We start from the raw sequence: 27,500 nt of genomic DNA on the forward strand, positions 1-27,500 counted from the left end.
AAATAGATGTAGACTGGTGGTGGGAAAAGCTGAGGTGAGAGTCCAAAGAAATTGTCTTCACTCGCCAACGTATTTATACATAAGAAAACTTCCAGCTCGGTGTGAGCTCACGGGAAAGTGTATGCCAATCTCCCAGGAGCAAAGGTAAAGACCTAATTGTATAGCATTTCCACGGAGTTGTGTGTGTGTGTGCACGTGCATGCGTGCATGCGTGCGTGTATGTGTGTGTTCTAGTAGGGTATATGGTCTAGCTATGGACCACAGGGCTAGAAGGTGCTGGGAGAGCGGAACTCGGTCTGGGACTGCAGAGATAAGAAGGAAAATTTGTTTACCGTTTCCTGGTCCCAGAGGCAAGCCTGAGCCTCAGGACAGAGGGCAAAGGTACTGTGCTGAGTAGTTTTCTTGTCATAAACTTAGGTCACTTGAGAAGAAGGAACTTCAGCTGAGAAAATGTCCCCATCAGATTGACCAAGTACCTGGGACATTTTCTTGAATGATTGATGCGGGGAGGGGCCACCCCACTGAGGCTAGTGCTACCCCTGGTACAGGCGATACTGGGTTATATAAAGTAAGAGGCAGGCTACCAAGCCATGAGAGCAAGCCACTAAGCTTATTCCCTGAAGGTTCCTGCCCTCGGTTTCCCTTCGTGTCACACTTCGACGGGGACAATAAGTAAGACAATAAGCCCTCTCCTCCTCCAGTTGCTTTTGGTCACTGTCTTTATCACAGCGCTAGGAAGCAGAGTAGGGCGCACATTAATTGCACAGCAGCTCCGATCTCTCTGGATAGCATTTGAGCTAAAAATCTCTGCTGTGGATGCAAATTACCTCTTTATGGGCGTTAGACTTTAAGAACCGGCAAAAGGAGCAACAGGGCCACTTCAGGGGTAGGGGCAAAGCGCAAACCTTAACACAATTTTCCAAACTCCTTCGTTCCTAGCAGTTAAATGTGAAAAGCACAGGTAGTTTCAATCAATCTGGCCCTAAGGTCCTTGACTTAACCCTGATCCACACATGATGCCCCAAGTGTACCCCATCCACACGGGCTGGTTTCTAGCAGGTGAAATCGCTTGCAGATCAAGGCTGATTCTCCCTTTGCTTAGACACCCTCACTGTTCATCAGCACCCTGGGGACACAAACCCAGGAAACGGAGGCATTGTTTGCCCCTCAGCTGAGCTATTGTGCTCTGGGCTTCCTAATCTTTTCTATTTAACTGAGAAAAGCTTTGGCAACCACTCCTAATCAGAGAAGCAGCAGCGTCACTGTCTTCGCTGTCGGTGCCCCTCACCCCACCTCTACCCCAACCCGTCCCCCTGCCTGCGCTTCACCCCCCCCCCGCCCCGCCCCGCCTCCCATCGGTGCCGCGTCCTTTTGCTGGGAACAGTTAAGCTTTCAAGGTGTCTTCGTGGGTTTCTTGGTCAGAGCCTGCCCCCTCAAGTTAAGTGAGCGTAAATACAGTTCAGCTCAGCGGCTTTCTGGCAATAGCATTCTCTTCTTTCCGGGAAGAAGCAGGAAATAGGTCTGGGAGTTTTTACTTGAAGCCTACTGCGAAACTTTCTAGAGGGTAGAGTGAGTGGCCATCTCATTTGCTCAGGAAATAGAGACATAAAGTGGACTCTTTCTCAGAGCTCTTCACAAACCCAGAGATGTTTACACAGCGCTATACAAAATCAAAACAACCTTTAGCTTTTTTTTATTAAAAGTTTATTTTAATTAAAAATAATTAATGTTTTACTTAGCATATACAAAAATAGGTTCCCCCTAAACCACTATCCCACCCCCACCTCACACACACACACACACACACACACACACACACACACACACACACACACACACCACAGATAGGGATTTGGATGGGTCATTCATTTCAGACAATGGGCCATAGCAGAAGTTCAAAGGTAACATTTTGGGCCCACAAGACAAAGGGTATCTCTCCTTTGGGGGCTGTATTGAGAGGAAGCAGGCTCAGTTAATACGTGACCCACACAGCATACATAAGTGTTGAGTCACTGAGGCACTGATGGAAGAGTGAGGCCACAGTCAAGCTGCTCCAGATCCCGCATGCCCACTGGAGGTCTAGGCCCTGCTAGAAACCTTCTCCGCTTGGATCTGAAGCATCTGGGTACTCAGTCCATCATGTGCGTGTATAGTGGAGCTGAAGAAATTTGTCTCTGGCCTTTACATATTTTTAAAAATACCACAGTATTTTCACTGATTCTTTGAGAGTTTCATACTATGTACGTTGACCATAATCACTCCAGACTCCTCCCCACAACTCCTCCCAGACCTTGCCTCCTCCCTACACCATTTAATTTCTTCTCTTTGTCTGTCTTTTTCTCTCTCTCTCCTCTCTCTCTCTCTTTCTCTCTCCCCTCTCTCTCTCTCTTTCTCTCTTTCTCTCTCTCTCTCTGATTGTATCTCCCAGCAGATAATATCCGGGTCCTCAGGTTCTTATAGTCTTTCCACCCCTCTTCTGCAGTGTTCTCTGAGCCTTGGGTGTAAGGGTGATGTTGTAAATCTATAGATTGGTGATTGACACCTAAGAGCCTGTTGTCCTCAACATTCGACCAGTTGTGGGTTTATATGGTGGTCCCTGTCTGTTGCAAAAAGAAGGGTGAGAGCTGCTCCATCTGTCTCCCACCTCCTCCTCTCTCTAAGAGCAGAATCTGACTGGGTCTCTGCCTCTGGGAGTCACTTTCTGTCTCTGCTCTGGATAAAGGCTCTCGCTCTTGTCTCTGGTCTTTTCTGTCTAGAACAAGACATTTGTTGTTTCTTTGGACTCTCTCATGAGACTTGCCTCTCTGTTATAGTGTTCATCTCCCAGGATGATAATATCCTGTCCTCAGGTTCTTTGTCCCAGTGGCCCAATCTTTAGCCACCCCTCTTCTGCAGTGTTCTCTGAGCCTTGGGTGTAGGGATGATGTTGTAAATGTGTGTGTGTGTGTGTCCATATGGTCATTGGTGAATGACACCTAATCTCTTTTCCCAGCCTGTTGTCCTCAACATTCCACTGAGCCATTGTTGTTGGGAGTTTATGTTCTGTCCTGTGGTCCCCTGTTGTTGCAAAAAAACCTATAGAAGGGAACAGAATGAGACCTGAATCCACATCTGGTTGATTTTGGAAAAGGATATCCAATGGAAAAAAGATAGCATTTAGAATGGGGGTTAGAATGGTTTAGGAAAGTGGCATGCCCATCCCCTGAAAAGCTTAAGTCCATGGATCAGGATCCTTCACCAGCTCATAAACTAATAGAAGAAAACAGAATAATGGGCACTGGAAAAATTTCTGGGCATCAAGATGTGCCTGGGGGAGGGGGCAAAGGACACTGTGGTCAACAAAACGTCTTGGGAAAAGATCTTCTCTGCTGGGATGACCTGGATAAAAAGAACTCAAAAAGTTAGACCAGCAAATAAACCTGTTGGGTTCAAGTCAAAGTCTTTGGTCTTTTTCAACATCTTTAGTCATCAGATAGAACAAAACATTTAGAGTTTCACCACCAGTTTATTTGGAAATCTTCCCGGATGTGGAAAAGAGGAACACTTGCCTCTGCTGTTAAACCATTCTGACTAGGCCCCAGAAAATTGGACATTTCAGGATGATACCCAAAAGATGCCCCAACATATAAAAAAGACACGTTTCTATGTTCATCGTAGCCTTCTTGGTCCCAGAAGGCCCATCTTTTCCTTCAACTATTACAGCAAAATGGTATATCTACACAATGGAATATTACTCAGCTTCCAAGATGGGCGGGAGAGGACAGTTGTCTGGCCATCCTGAGTGAGCTTGGACTCATGGTATTTTTTAAATGTATTGTGATGCCTGTGTGTGTGTGTGTGTGTGTGTGTGTGAGACTGTGAGCCTGTGTCCATATATATACCCACCCAATGGTCATGTGTAAAGAAGGAATCCAGAGAACAGCCAGAAACAGCAAATACAGTCCAGATCAACCTTTGAACTGAGAATCACCCCCTGGGGAACCTGGGGATCAGACCCTCAACAATGGTCCCCAGGCTTGGGACTAAGCCACTTTTATATGGACCCTGACTCTGACCTCATTGGGGGCAATGAATACATGAGCACCAGTTGTTCCCTAAATTGAACCCCAGTTGAACTAACTGTTGTGGACATTATTCTGTCCTGGAAGGGAGGAGGGGGATGTTTCCGAAACCGGAAAGGGAATCATCCTTTTTATAAGAAATATTCAAGTTAATAAAAAAATAAATAAATAAAACCTATTAACGATAAACTCTATGTATTAATTGCATGTAATGTGCAATATGGTTTGATTAGTGCACACATTGCCAAGCCACCATTACTGTAACTTATATGTCACCTCCCAGGAGAATTTGCATGCTCCTTCCTTATTCTGTGGCATTCACCACTCAACTCCACCCTAAAATGACTGACCTACTTTACTGTGGACCATCTTGCTTGACCAAGGTTCAGGATGAGTAGAATTATGCCGCGCTCCCCGGGGTAGGGGTTAGATTGTTCGGACAGATATCCTAGTAGGTGTATGGCACTATCTTATTGGTGTTTTAATTTTCCCTAATGGCTGGAGATACTGGGGGCGGGGGGTGGGGGACGGCGCTCGGGCCTCATTGACAAGTCTTCCTGTATGAACAATGTGTGATATGTCTTACCTCATTCTCTAATTAATGCCATTTCTATTTAATTTGGGTGAAAGGAGGCAGTGTTGAACCACTGAAGTCACCTATTGGGTTTTTTAAAAAAGATTTATTTTCTTTGTGTATGAATGTTTTGCCTGCATGTATGTCTGTGCACCCACTGCATGTGTCTGTAGTGCTCACAGAAGTCAGAAGAGGGCCACAGATCCCTGAAACAGATGGTTGTGATCCACCATGTGGGTGCTGGGAACTGAGTCCAGGTCCTCTGCAAGAGCAACAAGTGCTCTTAGCCACTGAGCCGTCTCTCCAGCCCCAAAGTAACCAGCTTTATCCTCGGACTCCCAAGTCTCAAAGTCTCATCTGATTCCGTGCTTCTTGTCTTTGCTGGCTCTGAATAACATGTCGCTCAAAGAAAAATTTGCCCTTGATGATGACTTGTGGCTTTATTCGGTTGATAAAAACTGGGTTAATGTGATGTCACTGGATGAATCTCTAGTATGAGAAAGCGCATACATGCCTGAAGGGGGGAAAGAAATGAGGTAAGTCATTGTGGGAGTCTTCACTTTAGTATAAATGGTGTCTTTAACCTGGAGCTCGTTCTAAGGTGATGTTCAAGAAAACCATAGAACATGTTTGGTTGAGTGACAGCCCTTCACAGACACCATAGAAGCTTACATTTGTCAACCATCTACTCCTGGAGATGAGAAATACTATGTTTTTCAGTTACTGCTGGGAAGTAAAATAACATAGACTTCAACTTAGTGTATGGTCTTCAGGAAAGAGCCCTGGAAGTTATCTGTATTTTCCTCTAACTGGCAGGGAACAAATTAAACCAACAAATTAGATGGTGCTCAAAGCACTGTCTGGTTGGAAGCAGTGAAAACAGGAAACAAAAGGCTGGGGTAGGTACAGTTTCCAACACTTAACCTACACTTGGAATATAAGTATTCTCTTTTCTCTTTGAGAGCCTTTATTGTTTTGAGAAATCCATCCATGCATGTAATTTATTTTGAGCACACCCTCCCCATTCTTTAACTCCAACTTGTCCAGGTCCTTCGTTTTCCCTACCAATTCCATGTGCTCTGTTTTAAAATCCACTGTGTTCATTGTGTACTCTCTGTGTGTGCAGGGGTATAGGGCCATCTGCTGCACGTGAGTAGTGTTACAATTTGAATGAGAATGTCCCCCCATAGACCCTGGCATTTGAACACTTGGTCCCCAGCGGGTGGTGCTGTGTGGGGAGGAGTAGGTGCGGGCTGATGGCTGGAAGTGTGTCACTGCAGGTGGGCTTTGAGAATTTCAAGACACAAGCCATTTCTAGTTCACCGTCTGTTTCCCAATCATGGTTGAAGATGTGAGCTTTCCACATCCAGTTCCTGCCACCTGCTGTCTTCTCTCTAACATCATGGGCTCTAACTCTCTGGAACTACAAGCCCAAGTAAACTCTTTCTTCAATATTTACCTTGGTCATGATGTTTTGTCACAGAAATAGAAAAGTAACAAAAAGATGTGGTCTCAGGAACATCGCTAAGAAAACCTGACTCTTCCTCCCAGTCATTCTCGGCTAATAGCTCTTCAGCTAGGGATGAGAGGTCATAATCGCTTTCCCCGTCTATGTTAGAAGTTTAGCTGTATTGATTTTTGTGCAGTTATGTATCCAATAACACCCACTATGAGTTTATGTGTGCAATAACCCCAGCGTGTCCAGCTTATACTGTTTTGTGGCAGATACCACTATACCTGATTCTTTCAATCTTTCTGTCCTGTCTCCCATGATGATCCCTGAGCTTTGAGAGGAGGAGGTATAATTTAGATGTCTCAATCAGAACTGAGTTTTCCACAGCTATCATTTAGCTGTGGCGTGTGTGTCTGTGTGTGTGTTGTGTGTCTCTGTGTGTGTGTCTGTGTCTGTGTCTATAACCACTAAATCCTCAGCATTGCCTTATCAGCCTGATCATAATCCAGAGGAGCTCAGATGCACAGCCAGCTGGTACTGTTATCTTAATAATTATTATTGGATTCTCTTCGTATTCATAATCTCCCATCTGACCTCTTTTATGTTCTTTGGCTGTATTGTAACTCACCTCTGTGCTGTAGTATGTTGAAAGGCCTTAAGCATTTCGGCTTGGTAACGATATCTGAAGAGTTTTGCTGCACAAGAGAACACCAAAATAGTTTATGTTAGGTAACTGGTCGGAAGTCAGCAGAATCTAAGATCAGTGAGGCTTGGCCCCCCGTTTGTAATCAGTTTGGGATCCACTTCATGTATTCCTGCTAGTGCAGTAATTTAAGGAACCATTATTAAGAGGGGGAAAAAAGCATTATAATTATTAGTCCTTCTCACCCCCACCCCCACCCCCCCCACAAGACGAGGTTTCTCTGTGGGTAGTTTTGGCTGTCCTGGAACTCACTCTGTAGACCAGGCTGGCCTGGAACTCACATAGATCCACTTGGCTCTGCCTCCTGAGTGCTGGGATTAAAGGCATATGCTACCTCTGCCAGGTCCAAAATTTTTATATATATAAATATAAATATATATATACATACACATACACACACATATACATACACACACACATATATACATATATACATATACATATACATATACATATACATATATATATATATATATATATCACCAAGGAGAAAGTGGAGGTAGTTTTATTGTGGCTCATCAAGGAAGGATATTTCCACATACAAAGGGACAGCTGTTTTTGTAGACTTATTTCAATTTTTCAATGACTCATTCTAATCTGCTCGATAGCATGATTTCAGTGTTTGGCAGTGTTGTTTTGGTTGGGTTTGGTTTTTGAAACAGGGTCTCACTGCAGCTCTGACTAGCCTGGAAGACATAGAGATCTGCCCTGCCCCTGCCCCCTGCCCCTGCCCCTGCCCCTGCCCCCCTGCCCCTGCCCCTCCCTGCCCCTGCCCCTGCCCCCCCCTGCCCCTCCCCTGCTGCCGGGATGGCGTGGGACATACACTGCCACACCCAGCTTCTGCATGATCAAAGAGCGAATTTGAGTAGTGTCTCTGTGGGTGAAATCATGGCTTTAATGGAAAATAAGAATACCAGTTGGGCTTGCTGGTCACTTTGTAATCTTTCTTTTTACGTTTTACAGTCCTTGGATAAGAAAAGGCCCATCTAGAAAGCTTTCTGTCCCAACAACTTTACTTCAACAGTACAAAGCCCGCATTAGCATGTAGGCTGGCACAGTGGTCGCTTTGGCTGTTGTACATCCTTCCCCTCAAATGATTAAGGCCTACATTATGGCCTCTCTGGCCATTGTCTATTCTTACCCTGGTAGAGTATTTTCTTCAACAATGGTCTCTCTATCTGCTCTCTACCCTCAGTCCACAGTGGTCCTCCACAATGATCTCTCCTACCATTCACCACTCTCACGCTTGAGGGTGCCTTGTATTATTCCTTCATAAAGTCTGCCTGTCTCCAGTGTTTCATCCTGTGACACTCAATGTTACGAACAACCTCTTATTCTGTGTTCATAATCTCCGATTCTCGTTTAAGAATACAGAATACTTGTTCATGTATTCCTTTGTCTGCTTTCGTTAAAGTACACCTGAGTTTATTCCCAAATGAATTTGGTGTTTCTGTATCTTTACAACTTCCAGGAACCAACTAGAAAGTGACTTTGAAGGAAACACTATCCCTTTTCTTTTCTTTTTTAAAAATGTTTTTATTTATTTAATGTATGAGTGCTCTGCTGCATATGCATAGGCCTACCTGAAGAGGGCATCAGATTTCCCCTAAAGACGGTTGTGAGCCACCACGTGGTTGCTGGGAATTGAACTCATGACCTTGGAAGAGCAGCCAGTGCTCTTAACCACTGATACATCTCTCCAGCCCAACACTATCCCTTTCCATGGCCATGTTTATACTTCCATAATTTGTACATTTGCCACTAGAAGAAGAACTGAAAAAATTAATACTAATATTCACTGTAAAAACAATAGCCCCTGGTACAGTGTTGCCTTACTTTTGTACAACTTAGCATTCAGTTCTGGGAATAGTCAATTGCAAGTTGGTATAAAGATTATGGAGATTATGATAATTTTGAGACTGAATTATGGGGCTGGAGAGATGGTGCAGCAGTTGGAACACTTACTGTTCTTCTAGAGAAACTGAGATCAGTTCTCAGCACCCACAAGGTGGCTCACACGGATCTGTAACTGCCCACTTCTGGCCTTTGTAAGCATCAGGCATCACACAGTGTGTATACATACATGTAGTCAAAACACTCATACACATGCAATAAAAATAAATAACTATTTTTTTAAATTAAAACTGAAGCTGGGCACAGTGGCACATGCCTTTAGTCCCAGTACTTGAGGATCAAAGGCAAGCAGGTCTATGTGAGTTCAAGACCAGTTTGGCTTACAAAGTGAGTTCCAGGTCAGCCAGGGCTACATAGAGGAACTCTGTCTCCAAAAATAGGTAGGTAGGTAGGTAGGTAGGTAGGTAGGTAGGTAGGTAGGTAGGTAGGTAGGTAGACAGACAGACAGATAGATTAAACTTAGTAATTAAACTGAAATAAAATGTTTCACTCAAAGAGCAAGCAATTATTAGGAAATATACATGTTAGATACTTGACATTCTTTTATAATTGTTGATACTTATTAATTCACTCATATTGAGAGGTTTTCCTTGCTAGACAGAGTTCTGGTGTTAGGAATATTGGAAGGAATGATTTCCAGTCCCATACTCATTCCATATGACATGGAAGCTAAACCAAGAAGGAAGACACAGATATGGCAATGATGCTCTCCTAAGGAACCCATGAATGACTAGAATAGATAATTCTTGCTGAAAACACTGTTGGCATCCATCCCTTCTACCACATCTTATATTTTCAATGTCCTTTCATAGATCCCTGCCTCATCCCCCTTTTCCCCCCTTGCAGTGAATTCTCGGCATCGTGACTCTAATCTATACCTGTTGCTCAAGTTCCCTTAGTCAGACTCATCCTGTGTCACGAAAACAGGCCGATCTTGCCATCTTTATTTTGATTAGGAGCCTGTCTCCTAAGGAATCCTCTCGCATCCTTTATCTCCATTCGTTTGCTTCCCAAATCCCACAATTTGAGCAAGTCCACTGCTCTTTGGTTTCATTTTTATACCTTGTCCCCTTCCTTTCCCATGTTCTTCTCACTCACAAGTCCCTAGATCTTACCTTTCTTGTTTTCAATTATGTATACATGTATATAGCAGTGCATATGTGCACAAGCATGCAATGCTCACGGAGGCCAGACAATGCATTGAACAACCTGGAGTTGGAGTTGGAGAAATTTGTGAAACACCAATATGGGGGCTGAGAACTAAACTTGGTTCTCTTTAAGAACAGTAAGAGATCTTCACCCCGAACCATTTTTTTCCAGCCCCTATCTCCTCTGTACTTTCTAATAGTCAATCCATAAGATCAGTACTTGTTTTTTTCATTCAAATTCCCTCAGCAAATGGGGAGAAAGAGAGGGAGGGAGGGAGGGAAGGAGGAGGGAAGGAGGAAGAGAGGGAGGGAGGGACAGATAGACAGCTACCATGTTGGGTGGTTCTGATTATTGTCTTGACATCCAGAATCTGCTGGGAAGAAGGTCTCAATGAGGAATTGTCTACCTTAGATTGTCTATGTGGGATAATCTTCATTACATTAATTAATGTGACATCATTCGATGGTTAGTTCATTCAGGGGACAGTGAGCTGACCACAAGCTTATGTGCATGTGCGTGCTCTCTCTCTCTCTCTCTCGTTCTCTCCTCTCTCCTCTCTTTTTCTCTTTCTCTCTATCTCGCTGTATCTTGCTCTGTCTTTCTCTATCTCTCTGTCTCTCTGTCTTCTCTGCCATCTTGACTTCAGTGTAACAAATGACCTGGAATCGAGAACCAAGCTTCTTCTCTCAGTTACCCTTTTCCTTAATATTTTAGTCAAAGAAACAGGAAGTCAAACTAGGACAATCATTTAACCCGACATCAAAAAAAAAATCTAATTTTTACCACCTGGCTTGAATTAAAATGGGAGGTGCTAGGGATGCAGAAGAAATAGGACTTAGGTGACAATTGCTGTTCAGTGACCTCCTTCCCATCTGAAGAGTACTAACATGACATGTCAGAAACAGGAAGAAATGCTGCCAGGGCCTTGAACCTTTGCTTCTGTTTTATTTCATTTAGGCATGTGTTTTCTGTCTTTGATTTTCAGTGAGGAAAACCCTGCCTTCTTTCTCTGAAGGGAAGGGAGTGCTCAGCCTCATTTTTTTCACTGATGTGTAATCTTTTCTGTAACTTCCTCCTTTTCCAGATGCTACACAATAACTTCATACCTTCTGGTCCCAAGGAACACACTCTCTCTGTCTCTCTCTGTCTCTCTCTGTCTCTCTCTGTCTCTCTCTCTCTGTCTCTCTCTCTCTCTCTCTCTCTCTATCCTGTCTCTCTTTCTCTTTCTCTCTATCTCTCTGTATCTTGCTCTGTCTTTTTAATATTATGTTCAAGACATAATATTAAAACCACAGAATGTAAGAACTTCTCTGAGCCACCATGGAACTTTCCTAAGACCTACAGCCAATGCAATACAAGTCAAAGTACAGTGACTGAGATGGGCTACTGTTCCTTACATTCATAGCAGCATTTTCTACTATGACATGAAGACGAAGGAAGCCTATGATGATTTCCTCATAGAGTTGTGCTTTATTTTATTTTTATTTTATTTTATTTTGTGTGTGTGTCTAGGTGTCAGTATGCCACATATGTATGGATGCCCATAAAGGCTAAAAGAGTTATGATATTATGAGGTGCCTAAGGTAGTTGCTGGGGACTGAACTTAGGACCTTGAGAAGAACAGCAAGTGCTCTGAACCACCTCCCCAGCCCATTATTTTGTTTTTATTGCTTTTGTTTCCTTTCATATTGCCCAAGATAGACCAAACTTCTTATGTTTTAAGAGCCAGCCTTAAACTCCTGATCTTCTTGCCTACACCTCCCTAAACACTGGAATTATAATTGTTATCTTAATTACTGTTATACTGCTGTGAAGAGACACCATGACCAAGGCAATTTTTATTTTTTTAAAAAAAAGGCATTTAATTGAGGACTTGCTTACACTTTTAGAAGGTTCATCTATTATCATCATGACAGAGGGCATGAAAGCAGCCAGACAAGCAAGATGCTAGAGGAATAGCTGAGAGCTATATCCTGATCCACAGATAGAGAGATAGAGAGATAGATAGATAGATAGATAGATAGATACATAGATACATAGATAGATACATAGATACATAGATAGATAGATAGATAGACAGACAGACAGACAGACAGACAGACAAGGTAGCTTTTGAAGCCTACTCCCAATGACACACCTCCTCCAACAAGGCCACACCCCCAATCCTTCTAATCCATTCAAACAGTTCCACTCCCTAGTGACTAAGCATCCAAACATATGAGCTTTTGAGGACCATTCTTATTAAAGCCGCCATAGTTGTGTTCCACACACTTTTGAAAAAAACTATTCCTTCTTCTATTTAAAAACACTCTCTGAACACTCATGTAAGTTTGAATACAATCAAGTTAGTTGGCTTTTTATCAAATACAGATGTCTCTACTTTAGCATCTTTCTGAAAAGTCCTTCATTCATTATTGAAAGGCAAAAATTTAAAATAACATTGAAAGTAGAAAATGCATGTGTGTGTATGATATGCTATATCACACTGTCCTCATGAGCATTTTTGTAGAAAGAATGAGACAGAAACGCGCTTCCCACCCTACCCCAACTTTATCCCATCTATGTAAATTCCTCAAGTTTAGGAATATAGACCTAAATGCTGAGACTATCAGGGACCAAAATAAACAGTGTTGAAAAACGTTGGGGGTGAGAGATAAGCAGATGTGGGAAGAGAAAAGAGCCCCCCACCCCCCAGTCCTACTGGTTGAGAATCAAAGGCTTTTATGAATAAAGTTATGAATGACATTTACAGGCCTTATGCATACTAAAGATTCTTTTAACTTTTTTAACCTCTGTTTTTATCTCACCTAAATAGTATACCTCAAAGACTATTTTATCATGTTCTTTGCTAAAGAGAAAAAGGAAAACTTACCTAATTTTTAAGTTTTTTGTACAATATAACTCCAAAGTCACCAAAATTGAACACATACCTATTACTAAGACACTACCATGTGACTCACTTGAGAAGCTGCCCTACTGTAACTATCGCCCTTTAGCTCCCCCTCCCCCTTTCTTAAAGCCTATGCTTAAATCTGCATTAACATATTTTCTTACTAAATTTCTTGTTTCATACTGACTTGCCTTGACTTTCTATTCTGCTTTCTGTGTCAGGAATGTCAGCATCATATACAGCAGAAGATGCCTCTGAATGCACTGGCCTGCTACCAGCAAGCCTGATACAGCACCATAGATCTTGTTGGTTTTGAACATGCATACGAATTTGCCCAGGCCCTCCTTGCTCTATAGTTCTTTCTTTGACTATCAACCCAAGCCAGACACCATGCCAAGTAATGATGATGGGAAACAATGGCCCTCCATAAACAAGCTTGACACAGATGACATACAGGGACAAAATACGAAACTGGTACTTTATGTATCATAGTCGATGGTCATTACCTTTGATGTTTGCTTCCATGAGCTTAATGGAGTCAACTTGTTGGACAGAAGTTGCCGCATCTGTCAGGGGCATAGAAAAAGTAGCGGAGAGAGAAAAATGATTAGGTATCAACATTCTAAGGAGAAGCACCCTTTGAAATGGTTGCTTAGCAACATCACTCCTAGACCATTAGCAAAAATATCTAATAGACTGTTCTCTCTTTGTAGAAGCAAAACTAGAACTGAACAGAAAGCAATGGAATCAAACAAATGTAGTAATCCATGAGCATCCTGCAATAATTGCTGGAGTAAAGTTTATCAGTGAAGGAAAGGGTTTCTTAACCATGTGTCTGGTAGGAACATGGCAAACATGTAAATGGGAGTCAATATATGGCAAATGAGTCAGCAATGAAATCTCTTCTATTTTTAATATTTGTTTATTTATTATTTTCTGTGTATTGGTTGTTTTTCTCCTACATGTATGTCTATATGTCATGTGTATGACTGCTGTCTATAAAAGTCTGAAAACGCATCTGGTCCCCTGAAATGGGAGTTACAGATGATTGTAAGTCACCATGAGGGTACTGGGACCTAAACCCAGAGCCTCTGCAAAAGGATCCAGCCCCAACAATTAAATTTTTTTTGTTTTCATGCTAATATATCAATTATTGCCTTTATCTATTGACATGATTACTTGCTGCTTGGGAGGAAACATGAAACATAGTTCTCCGAAACTTTTTTCTATTTATCTCTCAGTAAAACTAACAGTCTCTCATTGGGGATTTTATTAACATGAGAAACTACTTAGCATCCACTAGCATAGAAGTATGAGGATCATATTCTTTCTACATATTTTACATAAATGGGCAAAGGGATTCAAGGTACAAAATAGAATCATTCCCTTGGAAAGCAAATTAGAAAGAAATTTTGCTTGTTTGTTTGATTGCTTGTCTGTCTATTTGCTTGAATTCTTGCTTTTGAGACAGAGCATCAAAACTCTAGCTGGTCTGAAACTCTCTGTGTATTACAAGATAGCCTGGCATTATAATCCTTCTGCCTCGGCCTTCTGATGCTATGGTGTTCCCTTGTGGTTGCATCTAGATGGCTTTATCAGCAGGGATCACTTAGTTTTCTTCTGAATGAGTCTGCCTTTTGCCAAATTTTACTACCTAAGTACCCATAGTGTATATACCAAAGGTCTTGGCACTAAAGGGGAAGTCTTTATGTTTGTAGAATGGAGGAGTAAATATACACATACCTTGTTGTCCAAGAGAATTCCAAAACAGAAGATGAAAAATCCCTTTGACAAGAACCAAAAGCAAAGAGTAAATTTTGTATGTATTATATTGTATTTTCTTTTCCAGATAAGAAGTCATCTATATACTATATGATACAATTCTATTACAATGTTAATGCCTAATGCTCTGTTACAACCTAATGCTCTGTTAATTCCCCCACCACATCTCTGCTTGGGAGGTAAGGCCTCATTCTATAACCTAGACTAGCCTGAAACATGTTAAATAGGCCAGGCCGGCCTCAAACTTGCAATTCTCCTGCCTCTGCCCCATGAATGCTGGGGTGACAAACATGTACTATATGCTCAGCATGAACTTGTTTTCCTGCCTGCCCTTCTACTGGACTATAGGCTTCTAGAAGGCAATAATGGTGTGAACTCATCAGTGCCCAGCACATCACAAAGTGCTCACGGACTGTATTTCATGAGTGTGTTAATGAGCAAATAATTGAATGAAGTTGTAAACTCGTGTGAGAGACTTCATCCTCTGTGGTGGTGTCATTCAAAGCTCTACACAGCACCCAATGGCTGCAGCATCTTAGCCTTTCTTTCGACCAGGTATTTAATAAGCATCCATCATGTACCTGAGATGACAACAGGTACTGAGGTTCAGCACCCAATAGCCATAAAGAAGAAGGTGGACTCCATGAGTCACCTTCTATTCAAGTGTGTCCCTGGAATAATCTCATCTAAGATAAACAGCATGCTACTCACAAGTCTGCCCATCCTAGAGCTCTCTAGACTTGTCTCCATTGGGTGCATAGTCTCCGTGACAACCTGCCCATTTACTGCTGTGTAGACTGGTTCAATGCCTTTAAGAAATTCTAGGCCTTTACTGAGTAGGAGGCACTGGGTCAGGTGCTAAATTATATCTTGTAATCCTCAAAAATTGCTCTATAAGTGTTACTGTGCTCCCCGCTCATCATCTGGGAGAACTGACAGATGGAGAGATTAAGCATACAGTTGGTATTTGAAAAAAACACACTTGACTCAAGAATCCAGAAGTGAGACTACAGTTCCCATGACTCATTGCTCCAGGTGGTCTGGCCTTATCTGCAATAAACCATGATGGAAGACTTCTTCCAGACACATAAAAACCTAAGGATTAGTTTTTCCATTAATTCTGAACACTTTCTGACTGCCAAACATAAAAGCCATCTTTAATACTAAGGATTGGCAAACTCTGTGTGTGTGTGTGTGTGTGTGTGTGTGTGTTTTGAGTAAATTGTGAGTCTTGGGTTTGTAAGATACATAATATCTGTTTCATCTCCTCTACTATTGGAGAGGAAAGAGCCATGGACCCTATTAATGTGCATGGTTGTGTTCCAAGAAACTGTTATTTACAAAATCTGGCTGTTGGTGTCAGGTTGCCAGCCCATGTTTATTAAATCCCAGGGACTTGCTTTGTATCATTCAAGATCAGCAAGTACTTTTGAGCTCTTTCTCTTCTTCTGCTTCTTTAGAGATATGTGGACTGAGCCAACCGCAAGTGAGATAAATTGGTACTTATGTGAACACTGATAGATCTGAGCTCCACGGTGGGTTATCTGAAACATCTAGAATTCTCTTTCAGTGTGATGTAAACTGCTGGGAAAAATGGATGGGGGTGTCTTCTCACTGTCTTGATGCACTTTCTATTGTAGACTTATTGGAGCCAAGGAGATGAGGCCATCTTCATCCACCAACCCTGGTTCTCTATACTTATTCCAATAGCATGAGTATGTACTACAAATTCTTATCATTCTTACCTGAAAAGCATTAAGTAAAGCAAAAAGAACATGCCAGGCCAGATTCTGACTGTCCGCCATTGTTCCTATGCCGAAGCCCCAGGTGAGCCCTAGCAGTGGGGTCAGCACGAGAAGGCTCTTTCCCACACGGATGGCAATGGCCTTGTCATCCTGATTGAGTCTTTCTCCAATCGCTGGCCTCCAAAGCTTCCTGAGGACCAGCAGCACCACAGCCAAGTTCACAGCCACAATCGTCAATGCAGGAACAACAAATGCCAAGAGAGGTTTGCTCTTGTCAGACCAATTAAGCCAGCACACATTGTTCCTTTTGTAGTTATTGCTAGGTTGGGTGACAGCAAGGGTGATGACGGATATAAGGAGAGGGCACCCATAGCCTAGGCAGAAGCCAATAGCCATCGTGGTAGGCAAGGCCGTGTGATGAAACACGAGGATGATCCGATAAGCCATCAGGATGCCGAGCACAAGCATCCAGAAGAATACGGCAAGGTAGAAAAAGTGAGTGAAGAACACCGCAGCCACACAGACTCCAGACAGGCTTGCAGAGGTGTCCACCGTGGCAGCAATGATAAACCAAACATCAGCAATTAGGAGTGACAAGGCGATGTTCACCAGGCAAATGTTGCGTGTGTAGGAGGTTTGGCTTCCCTTGGTCTGCTTCCAAAACAGAGACTCGATGATCAGGCATAAGATTAGGCTTGCAATGGAGACGCCCAGCCCTATGTATGTGATCCATTTTACCACAGGGACAGCTGAAGATGGAACAAGGGGTGACATGAGCATGGAGAAGGAGGTCAGGTGACTACATCGGCACAGTACTGTGTCTGGAGTTTCATTAACTAGTTGGCAGCCCACATTGCTCCATTGCAAGTAGCTAAAATCCCAAAACACACAGCGAGGCTGGCTCAGGTTTCCCTTTATTTTGGAAAAGTTCAGGAAAATTTCGCTGATGGAATGGTTTTGGATAAGTGTGGATATCACAGGACCATTGACCTGTGCATTTCCTCTCTGAGTAATGGGTAGAATGTTCCCAAAGGTCAATGAGGCCATGCTGATAATAGTCTTTGGATGCGATTTCCGGAATTGATCTGGTTCAATAAGCACATGGCCTCGGATGGGCAGAGAGGCATTTTGTTGTATCATTTCGATCTGATAGTTATAGCCCTGTGTGCTTTGGACTTGGGTCACTGGAATCCCTTTCCAGTCAATGAACTTTCGAGAAATACTAAGAGGCAAAGCAGTGGAAGGGATGAGAGTGCTGATGTTTTCCAAAGTCTCTAGCAACTGGGAGCTGGAGTCCTTTGCTTCTTGTAACAAAATTGTCCAGTTCTTTATGGAGGCTGAATCCAAGATATGATCAGCTATGTTGATGACATCCTGAAACATAAAAATCAAAGTCACTTTAGGTCTTCTGAGACAGGAGGTCAGTGTCAAGGTTGCTCATGCTAAGTCTAGGGAAGATGGTCATAGAATTTGTGAATTAAGGAATCATGGTAAAATTCATGAGTTACATTCAGTTCTATCATTCAATATATTAGAAGGGTTTGGGTAAAGAAACTTGGGGCAAGATGATAGGGTATCTCAGGGGATAAAGGTACCTGTTCCAATCCTAGTGACCTGAGTTCAATTCCCAGAACCCAGATGGTTGAAGGAGAGAGCTGATTACCACAAATTGCCCTCTGGTCTCCTTACATATGCAGTGGAATGTAAGTAGGCACCACACACACACACACACACACACACACTAAAATGTTCTTTTGAGTTAGGTTTAGAGTGGTCACCCTAAGCCATCTGCAATCACAGTGAGGTTTTACTTCAGCATGGATGAATATGCATCCCATAATACACAGGAGTGAATTTTTTTAACTCTGAGATGGGAAAGGTGAATATGTTATGGCCCCAGGACAGAAGCATGACATTCAACAACTTCCCCATTTTGTTCCCTTAGCTAACATTAGAATTTGTTTTATCTTATTATACTTTATTTTATTATTATCTCTTAAAAGTGTGTTCTTTTCTAATGAGAGGCAGAAGTGGGAGAAGTCCTGACGGGAAGAGAGGTGGGGAGGAACTGGAAGGCGTAGAGGAAGGGGAAACTAACAAGGATTCCGTGTATGAACAACAAATATTTTTGATTAAAAGAAGAACTTGTAAATTCATGCCATGGATGCTCAAATTTTAATTCATGTGTTTTCATTGTTGTTTACTGCATACCAATATTCAATGGTGATCCTTAAGAACGTGTAGTTTTGAATTGTTAGCTGGAAAGATGGCTAAGACGATGAGAACATTTACTGCTTTTTCAGAGGATCTAAGTTTGGCCTCAAATTCACAACCTTCCTACCTCAGCCTCCCAAGTGCTAGAATTATAGACTGTGCCACCAGGTCTTGCATTGCCAATGTTTTTTGAAAATATATATTTTTCATAAAATATATTCTGATTACTGTTTCCCTTTACCCAGTCTCCCACAACCTCTGCCCCCACTCAAATCTACCCCCTTTATTTCTCATTAGAAAACAATCAGGCATCTAAATATCAATAAGAAAGAAAGAAAGAAAGAAAGAGAGAGAAAGAAAGAAGAAAAAAAGAAGAAAGAAAGAAGAAAGAAAGAAAGAAAAGAAAACAAACTAGAATAGCACAAAACAAGAAAATAAACAGAAAAAAAAACAAGGAAAATCACAAGAAACGTATACAGACGTAGATGCACATGCATTTGCACACATAGAAATTCTATAAAACCACAAAATTGGAAGCCATAATATATGCTCAAAGGATCTATAAGGAGAAACAAGAGAGGCCTGGCAAAGCATTATGAGGCAAAGAACCTCCAAAAATGCCACTGGCTTCATTTTGTTTTGGCCATTTCTAGTGTAGGGCATGAGGTCTGCCCTTAAGACTGGGTTGTGTCCCCAGTGAGATTCTGTTGAAGAAAGCATATTGGTTGCTTTAGTAGTAGCATAAATATCCAAACTGAACCAGTCAAGAGGAAAGGGTTTTTAATTGTTCACTGTACATAATGAACACATAGGATCAACAGTCTAAATTGAAATCTGCCCATGAATGGGCTGCTTGAGAAGGTCCAGGTTTAAAGGAAAGGTAAGCTTTTGCACTGTTGAACATGGGCATTCATATTTCTTCTCCTCCAAGATCCCAAACTTAGTATTGAATCTTGGGCCCAACACCTGCCAGGTCAACACCCTCATACTAAGCTACATACAGCCCCACTGTAATTCTTTATATACTGTGTGGTTCATTATATGCTTTGCATTAATTATATACTATGGAAAAGCCAATAAAACTTACATGGGGACCATCACATGGATTCTGTTTTTATCAAAAGATTCCCCATCATCCAGGCTCTTAGTACGCCTCCTACAAGATGTAGCATTTGAAGTGAGACCTTCAATCTGGGTGAAGTTGTACATGTCTGTATTCCCAGCACTCCCAAGGCTAAACCAGGACGTTTTCCAGGAGTTCAAGGCTATCCTGGCCTGTGCGTGCATGCCAAGCCAGCCAGAGCTACACTGTGAGAGCCAGTCTCAAAAAGCTAAAGAAAATAAGCTATAAAATAAGTAATAAAGTGAAACTTTCAAGTGAAGAAAAAGCGTACCTTCAGTGTCGAATTGGATACAGCTAAAGAGTTTGCCAGTGACAGGGATGAAACGTTCCTCAGAAGTGACACCACTGAGCCTAGGTTCCCAACTGTGGTGGATGGGCTTTGCAGAATGATGGCAGAAAGATTATGCACCAAAGACGCCACGCCTGCCTCCGTGATCTCATCTGCAATCACACTGAGCTCCTGAAAATAAAAATTAATATAAATGATTAGGTTCTAAGGGGAAAAACAGAAATGCTTGACATCGTTAGACTTAAATCAGTTGTCTCAGCTACAGAGCAAACGGTACAGTGTATCGGGGTAGTTTATGTAGTAGTGGGAACAATGGCTGTGGTTCAATGATTCTTATATTCTAGACACCGTGCTTAATATGCAACAGAAATTGGTTGATTCAGCATCTAAAACACTCTTTGAAGGAAGTCATGTTATTTGAGCCATGCTATTTTAGAGCCAAGGAAGCTGGATCATGAAAATGTTGTCTGAAAGGCATTTTCAAATACATCCTAATCTCGGTTACAGAGAAACGGATGAGCAAGATTTGGTGACTTTGCAAGAAGTACCCAGATAGACGTGGTTCTGCTGCTGAGCTCTGCCAGTACTAATCCTGAACGTCTTGTACAGGGTGAAAAGATAGACAGAGGGACACGTCGTGCCAATTTGACTTCTGGGCTTGGGCCAATCCCCACCGTGTCACTGGGTTTAGAATCTCACGTCTCCCTCTCAGTCCCTGTCTGCTTCTGCTACTCTAGAGTAACCTGGAAAGCAGCAAGCGGGAGTGTTTGCACAAGTTGACCCAGGATCCTGGATCCCACCCAACCTCCTTGCTCTTTTTAATTGAATACTGCTGCTCTCTGCCTGCCCTCACATCCTAGGATCAACTAATTCCAACTATCGCCATGTTTAGAACTGGGGCAAAGAAGGAGAAAGCAAGATTAGACTCCAGTGGCTACCTGCTCCTTTCTCACAGATGAGGACAGAGAGGACAGGAAAGGAGAAGGAGCCGCTCCATGGTGCTTTGACAGGTAGCTTTCTTTGGGGCTCTCTGTTGAGGGAGGAATGCCTCTGACTGAGACAGAAACACTCTATTCAACATGGATGTCGGCTATATAAGCAGTGTCTGAGCCAGTCTGCAAGACTTTTCCCGCTATGGTTTGAATTTTCCTGTTCTTGACTGGTTATCTCCTCTTTCTTTCTTTCTTTCTTTCTTTCTTTCTTTCTTTCTTTCTTTCTTTCTTTCTTTCTTTCTCTCTCTCTCTCTCTCTTTCTTTCTTTTCTTTTCTTTCTTTCTTTCTTCTTTCTTTCAGTTATTTTTTTTTAAAGCTAGAGTGAAAACCATAACATTGGACTAGGAATCAAATGACTGTTTTTAGATTAATGTTACTGTTACCAGATGGACCACTAGCTGCTTGGTTTTTGTTTCCTGAATGTGCATCTGTGTGTATATACATACATATAATATACATATACATATACTATATCATATAATATGCATATATATGAACATACATATATACATAGTTATGTGGTTGATAGATCAGATAGCTTTTTAAATCTATTGAATGGGTCACCCATGTCCAACCTAGTCATTCTTCCAGTTGAAGATATTTATATATTCTCACTTATATTAAGTACATTGCCCTGATTCATGCTTCCCTTTAATCTTCAACTCCAAGTCCTCCTGGATTTCTAAGTCTGTCTTAGTTGGTGTTTTAGCATCTATCATATCTCTTAGCATTGAGTGACTTTACTAAGACAAAGCCATTAGACATCTCCTGCCTCTGTCAGTCATACTTGCAACCCCTGGTTAACCAAAACCCAACAGAACCTTCATACTTTTGCATTTTGTTCAAAGATATCAATTGTCACCTTTGACCTCTACCTAGCCAGAATCTCTAGGAGACTCTGTGAAATTCAAACTCCTAAAAAAAAAAAAAAAAAAAGTATCACCTTCTTCAGTTCTTCCAGCTGAGGGAGTACACAGGACTCCCTGGTGAGCTGCCACCCAGAGGCCTGGCACCTGACTGTCACGCTTCCAGTGAATCCACTGCTGCAGGGTAGAGTATATTCGTCATTCTCAAACCCGAATCCAAAGGAGATGCTGTTACACTGAGCTAGAAAATAACAGATACAGGGGGAAATGACTTCGGAACATCCCAGCACTCTACAAAAAACATGCAGCGTTTCAGTGCTTTAGAAGTTATATTTTCAGATTTAAAACCCAGGCGAAGTTTGGAAGCACAGGTACACTGCTGACGCCCAGAAGCATCCTCAGTCTCCTTTTTTCTTCCTCATGCCTCCTGCTCAGGATGCCTTTTCCTTCCAGGGATCTGACCAATGCCAGACACTTTGTTCTTAATGGACTATCAGCTGATTAGTACTATGTGAACACAAGGCACGATGTAATCACTTGAGAGAATCCTAGAACAGGTGCTAGAGAGATGGCTCAGCAGTTAAGAGCACTGACTGCACTTCCAGAGGTCCTGAGTTCAATTCCCAGCAACCACATGGTGGCTCACAACCATCTGTAATTGGGTTCGATGCCCTCTTCTGGTGCGTCTGACAACAGCTACAGTGTACTCCCATAAAATAAATAAATCTTTAAAAATTAAAAAAACAACAACAAAGAGAAAACACAACAAGGCAGGAGCTGGCTACGTGGGTTAAGCACCTGCCACGCAGCATGAGTATCAGAGTTCAGATCCTCAGAACCACATGAATGCCAAGTGGGCACAGTGGCCCATCTGAAATCTCACCAGCATTCAGGAGATAGAAACAGGACATTTTCAGGTTAAACTGGCTAGCCAAATTAACTGGAAATTCTGAGTTCCAGACTCAGTAGGAGACCCCACCTTGATCTATAAAGCGAAGAGAAACTGAGGAAGACACTTGACATCAACCTTGAGCCTCCACATGCACCCCCACATGCTTGCATCCGTACATGTGCAAACACACATAACATAAACACACCTATCGCACAAACATAATGCATGGGAGGAGGGAGAAAATACTTGATACCCTTGAAGATGCTATAGAGCAAACTATGATAACATGGTTGGAAGATAGGTGATTGTCACTGGGGTGATCCTTCTGGCGTGGACTTATTTCAAGGTGCTTCTATGGAAGTCACCAATGACTCTCAATACTATATTCTCCTGTGACTGGAACCAGTAGATGGCATCATTGGAAGCCTCTCAAGGCCTGGAATTTTGACCTCCTCTATGTTCTGTTCTAAGTGTCTGGATGTATCAGATAATATGTGAATGTCTGCTGAGTGAATGTTGTTGGCAGATGTTAACAGAGCTTGTGGCAAGAGATGGATAGCTAACTGCAAACCTCTGATATCCATCTTATATTTCCTGTAGACCTAACCCTCGATTACTCATCCCTTTGCTGACTCTTTACAACCACTGGGGACTGCACACCATTTCTCAGCTTCTCTGAGAGCAGGAGAGTCTTTTGGATTCCGTACACAAGTGAGATCATTCAGTGTTGCTCTTTGTCTTTATGGCTTATTTCATTTAACACAATATCCTCTAGATTCAGCCACATTTCCAGAGGTTACACGAATCATCCTTTTCAAGGCTGAAGGTCCTTTGTATTTCAAAATGGCTTGGGCTGGAGCAATGGCTCAGTGGTTAAGAGCACTGACTGTTCTTCCACAGGTCCTGAGTTCAATTCCCAGCAACCATATGGTAGCTCTCAACCACCTGTAATGGGATCAGATGCCCTCTTCTGGTGTGTCTAAAGAGAGTAATAGTGTGTTCACATACATAAAATAAATAGAAAATTCTCAAAATAGGGGAGAGGATGTTGACTCTTTCCATTGCAAAGAAATAATAAATGTTTGAGGTGATAGACGTACTAATTACATAATTCATAATATCAGAAACTCTCAAAATAGCACATTATAATCCCATGAATATGCATGACTATTATATGCCTAATGTTTTTAAATTAAGATTTTATACATAAGGGTGCATATCCATAATCCCAGGACTCAGAAGGCTAGGGGTAGTGACTTGAGAATTGGAAGCCAGGCTACAGAAAGCGAGACTCTGTTTCAAAAAGTAAGAAAGAGATAAAGGGAGGAAGGAGTAAGAAAGGAAGGAGAGGAGAGGAGGGGAGAGGGGGGAGGGGGGGAGGAGAGGAGAGGAGAGGAGAGGAGAGGAGAGGAGAGGAGGGAGAGGAAAGGAGGGGAGGGAAGGAAGGGAGGAGGGGAGGGGAGGGGAGGGAAGGAGGGGAGAACAGAGAAGAAATCGTGGTGAATTTCAACATCTACTTGACTCAATGTAGAGCTAGGTGGGAAGAGAATCTAAGTGAGGGCTTGTCTAGAGTAGGATGCTATGTGGGCAGGCCTTGGTAGGTTTTCTTAACTGGGTTGGTTAATTGAGGTAAGAAGACCCAGCCTGAATGCAGGTGTCACCATCTCAAGGGCTGGGTCCTGGACTTGGACAGTGAATGTGACTAGCTGTTCCAAACTCCCGCTGCACTGATTCCCCACCAGGGCAGACTGTAACCTGGAATTGTGAGGCCCATAGACCCTTTCTCCTCTAAGCTGCTTTTATCTGGGTGTTTCCTCTCACCAAGAGGAAATGAACTAAGATGATACTCTTTTTTAATGTAAAGAGAGGGGGGTGGTTGCCTTCTTAGAACTCTAATTTCTGAGGACACCGTGCATGACTAATGAGAGACAGAAGCCAAGACGGGAGCTCGGCATTACCTTTCCCGAACACTCGAAAAGAGCCATATTCAACTGGAAACTGCCTTCTCAGGGCCACCTGTGCCTTTTCAGACTCCTGTTCAATGACAGAGAGGAGTTCAGCAGGGCTAGTGGAGCCAGTCACTTCATAGCCAACAACGATGCTTCCATTTCTGCAATAGGGATGTGGAAAGAAAGAGATTCACTGAACCTTCGTTTAGTCTCTTAGGGCAAATCTGGAAATGCATGGCGTGGAGTCTACAGGGAAGAAGCAGGCAGATCTGCTGTGTACTTTTATGGAGCTCAGGAATACATGCAACACACACACACACTTATATTCATTCACATGAATACATACACACATACATGTGCACATACATTTGCATCCATGTATGTATACATACATATTCATTTGTATGTACCGTCATGCCCATATGCACACTCACACACATGTGCCCCACATGTGCATACATATATCCACACACATTTCTAAATGTTAAATGTCATGAGAGGCAGGCAGACAGTGACACGCACAGAAGGAGGAAGTAAAGGCCTCACACTATATATGGCTGCATGGAGAAGGTTTCCTCATGACAAACATCCATGGTTTTTGAAACAGGCCCTTATAATGATGTCTTAATAAGGGTTACCATTGCTGTGATAAAACGCCGTGACCAAAAGAAATTTGGAGAGGAAAGAGTTTTCTTTTGCTTACCCTTCAGGATAACAGTCTATCACTGAGGGAACTTCAGTCTCTCAGGGTAGGAACCTGGAAGCAGGAACTAAAGCCAAAGCCATGGAAGAAGCTGGCCTGTTCCCCACGGATTCCGCATCCTGCTTCCTTATATACCCAGGGCCACTGCCCGGCGATGGTACCACCCACAATGGGCTGGGTCCCCTATCAATTGGTAATTAAGAAAATGCACTCCAGGCTTGTGTACAGGCACATCTCAGGAAGACATTTTCTCAGCTAGAAGCCCCTCCTCCTAAATAGGTCTCTAGCTCGGGTCAAGCTGATGTAAAACTAGCCAGCATAGACGACAAGGGGAGGAGCTCGTGGGATGGCGCAAAAGCATCTGCAAAAGTTCTGGGACAGACAATGAGTTGGACAACCTTAAAGACCAGAGTGACTCATCCAGTAAGGGAGAGAGGACTGCAGGAAGTAATGAGTAATGCAGGAGGAAGGATGGAAACTGTAAGGCATCCAGAAAGAAAGCAGGAAGATGAGCTAAGAAAGAGGTGGTTTGGCTTGAACTAAGTGGGTAATCATTTATGTGGAAACACTTAGATCGGAGTTATATTTAACGGGGTTGCTAAGGAAGCAGATTTGGGATGTACAAGAAAGAAATGAGTTAAGCACTTGGCAGAATGGAAGCAAGGTTAGTTGGTGCCTTTACATAGTGGAATATACTACTGGACACTAAAAAGGTGGGACTCACAACCACTGACAAAAATAGAATGAACTTCGAGTATTTCATGCTGAGTGATAGAAACCAAGCCATGTAACAAAACGAACAAAATAATGGCATTCTACTTTTACGACATTCTCGAGCGGGTTAAACCAGCCTAGGGAGGGGGAAATCAGACCCAGTGGCTGCTTCTGGTGGAGGTTGTGGAGGCAGCAGAGGTAGCACTGGACATTGGCTAGGAAGGAACTGGAGGAACGTGGGATACTGGAGATGTTCTGTCTGGGTAGAACAAGCTGTGTGCAGTTGGTCGGATCTGACGGAACTGTATTCTGAGGGTCTGTGTACAGCATAATGGGCTCTTTACAGCTCAGAATATAACTAAGGACAGAATGTGGCTCAAAGTCTGAGTCTAGCAACTGGAAGAACAGGTAAGAAGGTGGAAAAGGTGGCTGGCCAGGAGGGGTGGGGTGGGGGAGCAGGGAGTGGCCATGTTTGGCATGCCCACCGGAAGAGCAAGCAGAGAAGTCAGGTTGGTGGCTCATATTCAGAGTTCAGGGACAAGCCCAAGCCCAGGTGACACTCTTGGAAACCACAGGAACACAGATGGTGTCTGAAGCAGGAGAGCACACATGTACACGTGTTAGTGAAATAAGTCCTATAGTTCATCCGTGAGATCAGCACCGTGATACCCTCATTTTTTGGTTTTGTGTTTTCCACTATGGAACCCAGGCTGGCTTGGAACTTGCAGCAATCCCTCTGTCTCAGTTTCCTAAGTGCAGTGATTGTATGTGTAAGCCTTCGTACCCAGCTACTCCTGTCTCAGGGTTGTATTTTCTTCAATTAACAAATAGTTTTTAACATGGTTTAAAATTTAAGTATAAAATATAAAATCTTAAATGTTTATTTTTTTATTATCTGTATGAATGTGTTGGGGGTGGTTGTACATACACGTGAGTTGTAGACGCCAAGGAGGGGTCAGAAGAGGGTATCAGATAGCCCAGGAGGTTGTAAACCACCTGATAGAGGTGCTAGGAACTAAGCTCAAGTGTTCTAGAAGACCTGCATGAATTCTTTATGGCTGAGCCATTTCTCTAGCCCTGCAACTGCTCACACTGAAGTGGGAGGAGTAGAGGGAGGGGGAAACTATAATCAGGTTATTGTGTATGAGAAAAGAATCTACTTTCAATTTAAACAAAAGGGATCGAGACACCAAGAGAAGAGCAAGGTTAGGAGAATGATGTTCTTTGCCTTGCTACCCACCCCCACCCCTGTACCGCTTGTCTACTATTTTGCTACTGATTATTTACTTTCTTTTGTCTTGAGACAAGGTCTCTCTGTGTAGCCCAGGCTACCCTGTATTCTCTTTGCACTCTAAGCCAGTCATGAAATAATGGCAATCCTCCTGCCTCCACATCCCAAGCAGTAGGATTCCAAGCGTGCACCATCATGCCTTCTCAGCTTTTGAATGTAAAAGTCATTGGGGTTGGATCTCAGCTGCATCTAAGAC

General features: G+C 42.7%; 1 protein-coding gene across 1 annotated transcript in view; it reads right to left on the reverse strand.

Annotated features, from left to right (window-relative positions):
- Positions 1–5,075: 5,075 nt before the first annotated feature.
- The window catches only part of Adgrf1 (adhesion G protein-coupled receptor F1), a 32,411-nt gene continuing 9,986 nt past the window's right edge, over positions 5,076–27,500 (reverse strand). The window contains exons 7-14 of the mRNA XM_032899453.1: positions 24,606–24,757; positions 21,833–21,996; positions 19,880–20,068; positions 16,272–17,645; positions 14,488–14,529; positions 13,251–13,310; positions 6,717–6,783; positions 5,076–5,149 (exon numbers count right to left, since the gene is read on the reverse strand). Of these exons, the coding sequence (XP_032755344.1) occupies positions 5,076–5,149; positions 6,717–6,783; positions 13,251–13,310; positions 14,488–14,529; positions 16,272–17,645; positions 19,880–20,068; positions 21,833–21,996; positions 24,606–24,757 (2,122 nt within the window). The remainder of the gene's footprint in view (positions 5,150–6,716; positions 6,784–13,250; positions 13,311–14,487; positions 14,530–16,271; positions 17,646–19,879; positions 20,069–21,832; positions 21,997–24,605; positions 24,758–27,500) is intronic.

This window comes from Rattus rattus, chromosome 4, assembly GCF_011064425.1.
Source record: "Rattus rattus isolate New Zealand chromosome 4, Rrattus_CSIRO_v1, whole genome shotgun sequence".
Lineage (NCBI taxonomy): Eukaryota > Metazoa > Chordata > Mammalia > Rodentia > Muridae > Rattus > Rattus rattus.